At 36.7% G+C, this 13,425-nt stretch overlaps 1 protein-coding gene across 1 annotated transcript in view; it reads left to right on the forward strand.

The window, feature by feature from the left end:
* The window catches only part of PCNX2 (pecanex 2), a 373,081-nt gene that overhangs the window by 39,092 nt on the left and 320,564 nt on the right, over positions 1–13,425 (forward strand). Inside the window, exons 6-8 of the mRNA XM_044004215.1 lie at positions 9,465–9,612; positions 9,823–9,968; positions 12,570–12,663. Of these exons, the coding sequence (XP_043860150.1) occupies positions 9,465–9,612; positions 9,823–9,968; positions 12,570–12,663 (388 nt within the window). The remainder of the gene's footprint in view (positions 1–9,464; positions 9,613–9,822; positions 9,969–12,569; positions 12,664–13,425) is intronic.

Below are 13,425 nucleotides of genomic sequence, written 5' to 3' on the forward strand. Positions count from 1 at the left end.
ACACCGTGAAAGTTAGATAATTGAGTGGACAGACAAGAGAAGAGACAAATGGAGTGGTGGAAAATGGAGACTGTCTTAAGTCTTGATTCCCAGAGTGACCCTAGTTGTACTACCTACTATCACTTCATTCAACTTTTCTGGATTTCATTTTTCTCACCTATATTTTGCAACAATCATATGACCTCAAACATCCCTTTCAGCTCAAATATTTTGTTTTTCTATGAACTTATTTTATATGTGTACAATCATGTTAAACATATATATACATTAGTCATATTGTGAAAGAAGAATCAGAACAAAAGGGAAAAATCTACAAGAAAGAAAACAAGAAGACATAAAGTGAAAATAGTATGCTTCAATCTGCATTCAGACTCTATAGTTCTTTTTCTGGATGTGGAAAGCATTTTCCATCATGAGTCTTTTGGAATTATCTTGGGATCATTGTATTGCTGAGAAGAGCTAAGTCTATCATAGTTGATTATCACATAATGTTGCTGTTCCCCTGGTTCTGCCTACTTCACTTAGCATCAGTTCACACATGTTTTTCCAGGTTTTTTCTGAAATCTGCCTGCTCATCATTTCTTATATCACAAGAGTATTCCATTACATTCATATACCACAACTTGTTCAGCCATTCCCCAGTTGATGGACATCCCCTCAATTTCCAATTCTTTGCTACTACAAAAAGAGCTGCTATAAATATTTTTGTAATTCTGTGTCCTTTTTCCCTTTTTTATGATCTCTTTGGGATATAAGTCTAATTGTGCTATTGCTATGTCAAAGGGTATGCACTTCCTATGAACTTATGATCTCAGTCAAAATGATAGGATGTAAATTTTAAAGGGAGTGTGTATATATTCAAGTACATATGTATGTATGCATATGTGGGTGCATATGGCTGTGTATGCACATGTGGATGCATGTGTATGTGTGTATATGTGTGTGTATCTCCAAAATTAAGAAAGATTAGAGAGAGAGCAGAATGGAATAATTCTTAGGGAAGGAAATAGATAGATGGTAGGCAGGAAGAAGACAAGCAGAACCTTTTTACTTTTGGAAGAAAAACAAAGCCAGGGAACTATAGAAAATCCAGTAAAACAAAACTTCCTATGATGCTTAGTAGATTTCTTTGGTCATCTTGTAAGTGTCCTGAGATTTATACTTTAATATGTGTAATTATATTATTTCATTCATCTTCAAATTCTAACCTTAGAGTGTTGTTTTTATAGTTTATCTCCATCAGCTCCAAATTGTGTTTATCAGGCTCCAAATATTTTTATTAGTCCTTCCTTTATGTCACGGTAACACAATACTGATGAACATGACGACAATAATAATCCCTATCTATCCTGTACTTCATATTGTCAAGTTCATCTGAAGTTTTCATTCAAATCCAACAAAAATAATTAAAAATGCTAGCTATGTGCAAGGCACCACCATTGGCACAGGGGACATACAGACAAAAATAAAAATGGTCCCTGTTCTCAGTGGACTTACATTCCATTTATTTTCCCTAGCTCAATTTCTGGAGCCTGAGATTGTTCTAGTTTTTATAGCTATGAAAAGCTATGTGCCAGAAGAACAAACGTGATGTACTTGCAGAGACTGAGACATAAAGAAGTTAAAACATTTTTATTAAATATACCCAGTGAGAGTGCTAGAAATGTATGTACATTTTGAGTAGGGAGTTCATATATGTGTTGTAAATTCATGTTTACCTCACTTTTATATTTAGGGTAATAAATTTTTATGGCATTGATCTTTGACAAAGTCTATTTATCATTGCATTTAATCAATTGAAGTATTGTTTGAAAAAAAGACATTAAACCCAGAACAAGTGACATATGAATCTAAACAGTTTTCTGTGGAGTTGATTCTAATAGGTATCTTTCAAGAATATTTGGGGGATATTTATTGTCAGATATAAGTGAAAACAAAAATGATTCTCTAGTCAAAAATGGCACTTAGATATAAATCTAGAGTATCAACACATTGAATATATGCATTCAAAGGAAGTCTGATTGACTCACCACTGGGAAACAACTTATCAAGAACCTGGACCCAGTTTAGTGGGTTTTCTTAATGATGTATCGTGAAAGAAAATTCAGTTTTTTCAATAAATCAACATTAACTAAGCATCTGCTATATGACAGGCATTGTGCTAAGCATCACAGATACAAAAAGAGGCAAAAGACTGTCTCTGCCATCAATGAGCTCACAATTAAATTGGTGAGCCAACAAATAGATATATTCAAAAAAGTGATATACAGGATAAATTGGAAATAATTAACAGAAGGAAAGCATTAAGAAAGGTTGGGAAAGACTCCATGTTAAAGATGGGATTTCAGTTGGGGCTTAAGGAAAAACAAAGAAGCCAGTAAGCAGAGATGAGTGGGGGAGCATTCCAGGCATGGAGAACAGATTGATTGGAGTGGGGAGAGAGGAAGGCAGATTCACTAGCAGGTTATTGCAGAGTCCAACCATGAGATGATGAGAGCCTGCATCCAGAGAGATGGCAACATCAGAAGAGAAAAGGGGGCCATATTTGAGAGATGTTGAATTGGTAGACTTTGATAATAGATTGGATGTGAAGGGTGAGAGATAGTAAGGAGTCTTGAGGAACTGGGAGAATGTTGTTACTTTGTACAGTAATCAGGAAAGTGTGGGAGGGTGGGGAGTGCTTAGGGGAAGAGATGATGAGTTCCATTTTGGACATGTTGAGTTAAAGATGTGGACTAGACATCCAGTTTAAGATGTCTGAAAGGAAGATAGAGATGCAAAATTGGAGGTAAGCAGAGAGGCTTGGGCAGGATAGGTAGATTTGAGAATTGTAAGCATAGAGATGGTAGTCAAATTTATGAGAGCTGATGAAATAACAAAATAGTATAGTGGAAGAAGAGACAATGATTGAGGACAGAACCGTGTGGGACATCTATGGACAGATGATGGACATGATCTGGAAGATGATCCAGCAAAGGAGACTTGGAAGAGTCAGTCAGACAGGTAGGAGGAGAGTGGCAAACCAAAAATCTAGAGAAAAGGATATCAAGGAGAAAGGGGTGACAATGTAAAATACTTCACAGAGGCTGAAGAGAAGGAGATTGAGGAAAGACCATTTGATTTGACAGCTAAGAGATTATTAATAACTTTGTGGAAAGCAGTTTCAGTGGAATGATGAGGTTAGAAGCCAGATTGTAAGGGGTTATAAAGAGAATGAGAGGAGAGAAAATAGATGATCATTTCAAGGAGTATAGTCAAAAAGGGCAGAAAAGATAAGGATAGTGAAGATGGAAGAATCAAGTGAGGGTTTTTTGAGAATGGGAGAATCATTGTTATGTTTGTAGGCAGTGGAGAATGAGTGAGTAGACAGGGAGATATTAAAGACAAGTGGGAGTTAGGGTCAAAGAGAGGACAATCTGTTGAAGGAGATGGGAAAGAAGTACATTGATTGTTCTGTTAGTAGGATTCACATTGATAAGGAGCAAGGTCACCATTTGAGATGGGGGTATAGTAGAGAAAAGTTACAGAAGGTTTGTGAGTGACATAAGATGAGGAAGAGGGAAGAAGGAGCTCACTGTGAATGTCTTAAATTTTTTCTGTAAAATATGGGGTAAGGTTCTCAGGTAAGAGAGTAGGAGAAGGATGAGCCATGTGAGGTTTGAAGAGGGATGAAAACATTTAGAAGAGCTGCTGTGGAGAATGGGAAAGTAAGTTGATTAGGCAGGTAGATTGCCTAGCAGCAGCGAAGGCCCATTTGAGGTTGGGTAACATAAATTTGTAATGGACCCAGTCAGAATGATTGTATGGTTTTCAGCAGCACATATAGGAGAAAAGGTGGCAAATAGTGGGAATGACACAACATTGCAGCTTAATTGGCAAAATGATAAGGGGGCTAGTGATTCAAGGACATTGTAGAGTTGAATTGGTTCACAAAGCAGGTCAAGATAGGGAAAAGAGGAAAGAGTGGCTATTGCAGGGGAGATTGTCTAGGAGAGAATGGAAGGGCCAAGTGTTGTCATGGTGCAGATAAAGTATAGGGCTATGTAAGGGAAGAGATGAAAGGGGATTTGGGAATTCTTGAATGTGGAGGTAGTACATTTATGGGTGATGGCAAGATCAAAGGTGTGAACTTCTTTGTGTGTGGCTGAAGTTGGGTGGAGTGGTAGGTCATGGGAAATGAGTAGGTTATCCTGGGATTTTCACTCTCCATAACCCCATTTAGCTAATAAGGTGCCAAATCTTACTGTTTCTACTTCCACAGTATATCTTTCATATGTGCCTTCCTCACTATTCACACAGCCACCACTTTAGTTTAGGCCTCATCATCTGAACTATTGCAGTGATCTCTAATTTATCTCCTTGCTTCAATTCTTTCTCTACTCCAAACAATCCTTAGCACAGATGTCACAAGTATTTTTCTTAAGTGAAGGTCTGACCATGTTACTTTGTTATTGTTTAATCATTTTTCAGTCATGTCTAAGTCTTCACGAACCCATTTGGGGTTTTCTTGGCAAAGATACTGGAGTGGTATGCCATTTTCTTCTGCCTTTTCCATCTTACAGATGAGGAATTGAGACAAACAGGGTTAAATAACTTGTCCAGGGTAACACAGCTAGTAAGTGAGGCCAGATTTGAACTCAGGAAGATGAGTCTTCATGACTTCAGTCCCATCACTCTATCCACTGCACTATTCAGCTTCTGACCATGTCACTATCCTACTTGAAAAAAAAAATCCAGTTGCTTCTAAAATCAAATGTAAACTTCTTTGTTTGGTATTTAAAGTCCATCACAACCTGCCTCCCCTACTTTTCCAGCCTCATTATACATTCCTTCCCCTTCCTGAATGCAATGGTCCAGCCAATATGGTTTCATTGTCTTTTCTCAAATATGGCATAGTTAATTCTCAACCCTGCAATGTGCTTCCTCCTCCCTTCTACTTCCTTTGCAACTCAACTCAAGCACCACCTTATGATATAGTGTATCCTGGTCACCCTAACTACTAGTTCTCTCCCTTCCAAAACTACCTTATATTAGTTTCATAAATGTATTTATATAGCATGTTGTACACAATATGCATATGCGTTTCTATAAACATATGTACATATTTGTATGCATAGATACATGCTTACATTGTCTCCCCAAATGGAATTTTAAGTACTTTGAGATCAGAAATTGTTGGACTATTTCACTTTTATCTTCATATCCTCAGTGCCTATCAGAGTGCTTGGCACATAGTAGGTTCTTGAATAAATGTTTTGTCAAACATTTGGCAATCCTTTCAGGTTTGTAGGCCAGCAAGGCCAAGAACCAAGACCACTTTATCATCTACCCAGGGTATTAGTGAATATTGGTATCAGTGATTGGGAAGCTCAATATTATTTCTGTTCCTTTTAAAAATGACTACAAGGATGCCATCAGCAGAGAGGAAAAGAACATGTCACTAAAAGCTTATCCCCTCAAGTAATAATGCCTAAGCTATTCTATGGAGCCATAGCACACCAAATCCATTCCCTTTGATCTCAAAATTTAAGAGGATCCAAAGAATGTAATAAAGTCTATGGAATATTAGTCCTGTAATGCTCTACGTGACAAGTGTGTTGATGGTGAGAGTTAGTACTATTCCTCCTTGTAATCCCTATAGTGCTTAACACATAATGCATAACCCAATTTACATTCTGAGACATCTCTTAACTTATCTTGGCATTGAAGGCTTGTCTTTTCTTCTGAATAGACCTCTTATTAGAATCATGGGTCTTATAAGTGATGAACGGGACCCTACATATGGTCAAGTGGCAAGCTCAAAGTCCCAAGCTTTCCCCTTCCTTCTTTCTCATCCTTTGACATCCAACAAATCTATTTCTTCTGCCTTCTTCATGGGAACCCAGATTATAGGCTAGTGACTTAGGCTTACATACTTCAAAAGTAACTTCAAATTTCATATCAAAACACACCATGATTGCTGATATATAGTACCAATTATTTTTAATTGCATTTTCCATATAAATATTTTATTATTTTCCAATTACATTTAGAGATAATTTTCAACATTTGTTTTTATAAGATTTCTAGTTTCAAATTTTTCTCCCTCCATCCCCTCCCTCGCCCCTCCCCAAGACAGCAAGTAATCTGATATAGGTTTTATATGTATAATCATAATAAACATATTTCTGCATTAGTCATGCTATGAGAGAAGAATCAGAGCAAAAAGGAAAAACCTCAAAAAATAAACTAACAACGACAAAAATAAATAGAAAAAGTATGGTTCAATCTGCATCTAGATTCCACAGTTCTTTTTTTTTTCTGGATCTGGAGAGCATTTTCCATCATGTGTCCTTTGGAACTATCTTGGGCCATTGTTTTGCTGAGAAGAATCAAGTCTATCACAGCTGATCAACACATAATGTTGTTGATACTGTGTACAATGTTCTCTTGGTTCTTCTTATCTCACTCATCATCAGTTCATGCAAGTCCTTCCAGGTTTCTCTGAAATCCACCTGCTCATTATAGCACCAATTCTTTTTTTTTTTTAATGTATGAGGTATTTTATTTTTTCCATTACATGTAAAGATAGTTCTCAACTTTTGTTTATACATGCTTTACAATTTCAGATTTTTCTCCCTCCCACCCCTCCCTCCCCCCTCCCCTAGACAGCAGGTAATCTGATATAGGTTATATCTATATATCTCTATACATATATATATATATATATATATATATACACACACACACATATATATACACATAATAACATTAATCCTATTTCTGCATTAATCCTGTTACAAGAGAAAGAATCAGAGCAGTGATGCAAAACCTCAAAATAGAAAGAAAAAAAAAAACCCAACAGCACCCAAAACAAAAGAAATAATATGGTTCAATCAGCATCTATACTCCACAGTTCTTTCTTTCTTTTTTTTTCTTGGATTTGGAGATCCTCTTCTATCATGAGTTCCCTGGAACTCTTCTGTACCATTGCATTGGTGAGAAGAATATAGTCCATCACAGTAGGTCAACACTCAATGTTGATGATACTGTGTACAATGTTCTTCTGGTTCTGTATAGCACCAATTCTTAAGGGTATCTCTCTGCATAGGATTTATTACTGATAAATGAGCATTGTGTTCCACTTACATTTCTCTTGTCTAGAGCAAATGAAGCATTTCACTCTCACATTTTAAAAATACTTAAAATACTAAATATATTTGTTGAAAGGTAAGTATTTTACTTGAAAGATACATTTATTTTTGCAACTCAAATGAAGCAACTCATTCATTCAGCAATGTGTTGCAGTAATCAAAAAAAGCTGATGTGCTCTTTGTTGTTGAGTCATTTCAGTTGTATCTGACTCTTCACAACCCCATTTAGGTGTGTTTTGTTTTGTTTTGACACAGATACTGGAGTGCTTTGCTATTTCCTTCTCCAGATCATTTTACAAATGAGGAACTGAGGCAAACAGGGTTAAGTGACTTGCCCAGGGTCACACAATTAGAAAATATGTGAGTTGTATTTGAACACAGACCCTCATGACTCGACGCCCAGTGATCTATCCCTTGTGCCACCTAGCTGTTCTAATGTGTTTTTAGGCACATTAAGGGGAGTATTGTTTCCAAGTTTAATGAGGAGATAGTCCTACTTTATTCCATTCTGGTCAGACTTCATCTGGAATATTGTATTCAGTTCTAGGTACCATAGTTTAAGAATGATGATTGATAAATTGGAGAATATCTAGAGTAAGGTTACGAGGATCATAAAGAGCTGTGAGTACATGTCATATTAAGGTCTGTTGAAGACACTAGAATTATCCTGTAGGAAAGGAGGCTTCAGGGGGACATGTCTTTAAGTATCTATAGGTAACTGTCTTTAAGTATCTATAGGGCTGCTATGTAGAGAAGGAACTATACTTGTTCTGTTTGGGCCCAGAGAGCGGCACCCTAGAGAAATGAGAGGAAATTGCAAAGAGAAAAACTTAGAGAAGATATTAGAAAAAACTCCTGAATAATTAGAGCTATTCAAAAGTGGAATTGGCTGCCTAGGGAGGTAATGGGTTCTCACATTCTTGGAAATCTTCAGGCAAAATCTGGATAACGATTTGTCAGCTATGTTATAGGAAATTTCCTTTTGTGTATGTGTTGGACTAGATGGCTTCTGAGGTCTCTGCCAACTCTTAAATTCTGATATTGAAATAATTCAAAACGAGCCACTGAAGATAATTTAGCATGTTTCGTGTGTTCTGGCATGAGTATAAGCTGGTAGGATGTCAAGAACTTATTCAATAATAAGAATAACTTAGATTTATATCCTTTAGGGCTTTAAGTTTCCTACTGTTTTCACATACATTATCCCCATTTGGTCCTCACAACAATCCTGTCATAGAAATAGGCAGATGGTATCATCCCCATTATATAGGTTAGGAAATTGAGGTTGAGAAATTGTGTATTGAATATAAGCCACACAAGCAGTAAATAATAGAGCCCTTGAGTCAGGTTCCTTAACTAGCAGTTGAGTGTTTTTTCCACTGTATCATTATGACTTTTTGAATAATGATACTGAAAAACAGGGTCCCTGGTAAGATGAAGGTCTTTTGTTATTTGGGTGAGCTTTTATTTATTTTTTAACTTGTTAAACTTTTTTGGGGGGCGGGGCAATGAGGGTTAAGTGACTTGCCCAGGGTCACACAGCTAGTAAGTATCAAGTGTCTGAGGCCAGATTTTAACTCAGGTACTCCTGAATCCAGGGCAGGTGCTTTATCCACTGCGCCACCTAGCTGCCGCAACTTGTTTAACTTTTAATATGACTTCTTTGTCACCCCATATAAATTTTAAGATTCTTGAGGGCAGGTACCCAAAATATTCTCTCTCAATTTCTCTCTCTCTCTCTCTCTCTCTCTCTCTCTCTCTCTCTCTCTCTCTCTCCCTCCCTTCCTCCCTCCCTCCTTCATTCCCTCCCTCCTTCACTCCCTCCCTTCTTTCTGACTGGCACTTGTGACTTCATCAGTGTGGGAGAACTAGTGATGTTATATTCCACCCATACAGATCTCAACTCTACTCCCATACAAATTATAGTTTTAGAAAGTTCCCTGGGCTCTGGGAGAAGTAGCTTGTTCATGGCAAGTCACATAGTCTAAAGTAGTACCTGGATTGAGATCCACCAGGCCAAACTGCCATGTGCATAGGCAGGTTCATAATAAATATGTGCTGATTGACAGATGAATGGAATCTTTTACAGAAGGGGGAGTCAAAGTTCCTGATAGATATGTGTGGGCAAAGTGGAAGGCAGTAGGAAGAGAGGTAAGGAAAAGAGGGTTATTGGAGTTTTACCCTTACTCAGTTTATTGGGAGAATTTATAAACTGGGACTTGAAATTTTGTTTTATTTACTGAACATTCTACTTTTCTATCCTGCTAATACCCTGGGGATTAACCCAAGATATATTCAAATTATCTTAACACTCAAAGGAATGTTTTTCAGATAACCACCCTTTGGAGAAAAAGGAAGAAATCATGGAAAATGAAAAACCCAGTGAGAATATTTCCAAACAAGGAAAAGCAGATGTACAAAACCAAGATCATACAAATGCTAGTCCTGTGCTTACTGAACCCACCAAGATTACTACACTGTAAGGATAATTTACTCCTTATTGTTTTCCTAATTAAAGAGCTGATACAATATGAATCCTAGTATTCTCTCTGATTTACAATCACGCTTGCTGTTGTTGTTGTTGTTCATTGTGGTGGTGGTGGTGGGGTGTGTGTGTGTGTGTGTGTGTGTGTGTGTGTTTATTAAAGAAGTTGCTAATGGTAGATTTAAAATGTTTTTTTGTGTCAAGTTTCCAGGGCAACAGACAAAGACAAATCATCTACCGGGTTACTTCCCAGCAAGATAGTTCTGTCTTGCAAGTTATAAGTGGGCCTGAGACATCTCTACAAGATGAGATACCTGTAGATGCTATGCATGTTTTTATTGATGAACATGGTAAGTCTCTGAAATTGTTGCTAATATGCAATTATGAAAAGTCTCTAAGTTTTGTAAGAGAAAACACATGGTCACATAAAGCAAGTGTCAACTGGGATATGGGGTGGTAAGCCCCGGTTCTCTTACCAGCTCTTCTATGATTGTACAGAACAACCACTTTATATGCATTACTGACTTGTAGGCCTGGTTTCAAATGCTGGCTATGCTTCTTAGTAGATATGTGATCTTGGGTAAAACTGTCTCTTTTTATATTATTTGGCTGGACCAACAATCTGTGCCATTTCTACATCAGAGGCTGCTCTGCTCTAATGATAAAACTGCCAGACGCTGCTCTGATGGATGCCCCACTGCCTCCAGTTTCTGGCTCAGCTGAAATATTTCATCCTTGAGTTTATTTTAATCAAAGAGTGGGTATTAACATTATCCTTTAATTTCAACTTTTTCGAACTTTTTTTAAAGCAAAGGTAGAGACACTGCTACCAGCAAAAAAAGAAAAAGAAAAAAAAAAGAAAAAGAATGTTCCTTTCCATTATCCTGTTTTGTCCCTTTGGAATTTTACATTCTCCTGTCTTGTTCCCTTGCCTCTTACCTCTTCAGTAGGAAATTCTCAGCCTCAGGCATGTAGTACTTTACACCAATGAGGAGGGTCTTCCCAGATAGCATATGTCCTCAGGTTTGGGCTTTTGTTTGGACTTCTCTCCCTAATGCATGTGAGAGAATTCATCATAGTTTATAGTAAGCATGTCATAAACTTTTAAGTTTCAGTTCTGAAGGATAGAAAATAAATCAGGAAATGATTGGACTTTGAGTCAGAAAGACTTAACTTCAAATATTATCTTAGATACTAGCTATGTCACCCTAGGCAGGTCACTTATTTACTCTGCCTCAGATTTTTCATCTTTAAAGTGATGGGGTTAAACTTGATGGCTTTTAAATTTTCCTCCCAGATCCAAATACATTAGCCTATAATCATATGAGATACAAAGAACTCTGAGGTATTATGTTCTCAAACTTTCAAACCCTAAACCTCTTTCATTTTTCCATGTAGAATAGAAGAAAAGGCACAGGGATAATGTTAAGACCAAGAGGTCAGGTCCCTGCTTCTTCCTCCTACACTTCTCTGGCCTTTCCATGGATAAATATAGGAAGCCAAAAGCATGCCATTAAAACTCTATGATTCTACCAGAAATATTCTTGACTGCTTATCTGTCACCTTCTAGTTACTAGATAGTATAGATAGCCCTGAAAATGATCATATATTTAGAACTATAGATTATTAGGTCTGAAAGGAGTTTTAGAGATCATCTAGTACAACCTTGCCATTCCATAGGTGATGAAACTGAAGTTTACAAGATGGTCAAATGGCAAGCTCAAAGTCACATGCTTTCCCCTCTCTTCTCTCCCTCCACCACCAGTTAACAAGTACCTCTGTATTATTTTCTGGATGGAACCTCAGATTATATAAAGCTTAGGGAAGTGACTTTGGCGTATATACTTAAAGAAATCACTTCAAAAGTTACATCAAAACATTCCATGAGAGCTGATATAGAACATTTCTTTAGGGTGCTTCTCTTCATGCAATGTACCCCTGATATCATATAGAAATAAACCACTTACCACATTTCAGTTGCATAAGGGGCTCACGGATCATTTTCTTAACTCTTTACTTAAATAAAATGCTTTGGGGACCTTTACTGAAGGGAGACATTTGACATATAAAAAGTGACCTGATTTTCTTTGTCTGGGACATATCAACCCATGATACCCTTTTGAGTAAACTGTACAGCTGAACTCTTGAGTTCCATTCTTCTGTTGCCATTATTATCAAAGAATATAAATGAAGCAGATTATGACATTTTCTTATCTCTACATTTTTTATGGAAATACCTGCAATTAATCTTTTTTTCCCCCTGAGGCAATTGGGGTTAAGTGACTTGCCCAGGGTCACACAGCTAGTAATTGTTAAGTGTCTGAGGCTGGATTTGAACTCAGGTTCTCCTGAATCCAAGGTTGGTGCTCTATCTACTGCACCACCTAGCTGCCCCTCCTGCAATTAATTTAAAAAATTAGCAAGCTTTCATCTGTGCATAGCATCCTTGATGTTGTATATAATCTAGTAAGATATTGACATAATTACACATAATACATTTAGAGAATTAATAGGGTAATTACTATTTAAATACAAGTTTGTAAGATTGGATAGTTACTTACATTTCTTAGTGGGGAAGTAAGTTTTGAAGGGGCAAGAACATTTCTTTATTAAAAGATCTTTCAAACCTTTATAGTCTACCATGACATGGTACTTTAGAAAGATTTAAGAAATGTACCCCAGTTGCCATCTTTAATACTAGGAAATTATTTTAAATGTTTTCCCTTTAATTTTAAAACAGGAAAGTGCAATTATATATATTATATATATATCTATATATATATGGGCATGTCTGTATATTACATATGTAGATATATACACACACATACCCATATATATACACACACATAACCACATATGCACATCTATATATGTGTATGTACATACACACATATACATAATGTATTTGTATATATGTAATTTTGTGTCATATATTTTGATGTTTTTTAAAGGGGAAATTAGGTCCTGTTATTTGAAGTCTGGGAATCAGAAGGAAGGAGAACTACTCCATCAGCCATCAAATTGTGACTGTGTTTCTAATGCTCGGTAAGTGGAGAGTTACTCTGAAATTCATTAGACTTTACTTTGCTGGGGGATATGCAACTTATTCTTGCTGTGAAAATGAAGTGAGGAGTCCTAGCATAGGATGAACATATTAATTAGTTTTTAAGTGTTAAGCCTTGTGGCTTTTTTTCTATAAAGAAAAAAACCCTAAGATTAATTGAGGAACTAGAAGAGGGAATTATGTTTTAATAACAGTCATGAATCAACTAGAAATTTCGAGCATCCACCAAAACTGAAAATGTAAGTGGTAAACCATAGGTGTGGAATGGGGCATTTGTTGCTGGTCATGGCCAATATGTTGGTTTGTATTGCAAAAATATTCTATTTTCGTACAAAGGAGTATTCTTTGTGTGTTGGGGGCAGGGGTTGTTATTGGGAAATGATAACAACATTAAAAATCAATAAACATGTATTTAAAAGATAATATGCAGGTCTAACTCCAGAATCTTGCATAAAAATAATACTGAAACACATACTCCAGGATCTCAGAATTTAAGAGTTGGAAGGGACTTTAATGGCCATCTAGTCTAACCCATATATAAAAAGGAATCACTACTTTAGCATACCTGAAAAATAGTGATCCAGAATGAGCTTGAAGACTCCAAAGAAGAAAGAACCCTCACCTCTCAAGACAGCCCATTTCACTTTTGGACCACTCTGGTTGTTAGGAAACTTTTACTGGAATCAAGTCTAAATATGCCTCTTTTCAACTTCAACAATTCATACTGGGTCAGTGAGGTGGAG

This window comes from Dromiciops gliroides, chromosome 4, assembly GCF_019393635.1.
Source record: "Dromiciops gliroides isolate mDroGli1 chromosome 4, mDroGli1.pri, whole genome shotgun sequence".
NCBI classification, from domain to species: Eukaryota; Metazoa; Chordata; class Mammalia; order Microbiotheria; family Microbiotheriidae; genus Dromiciops; species Dromiciops gliroides.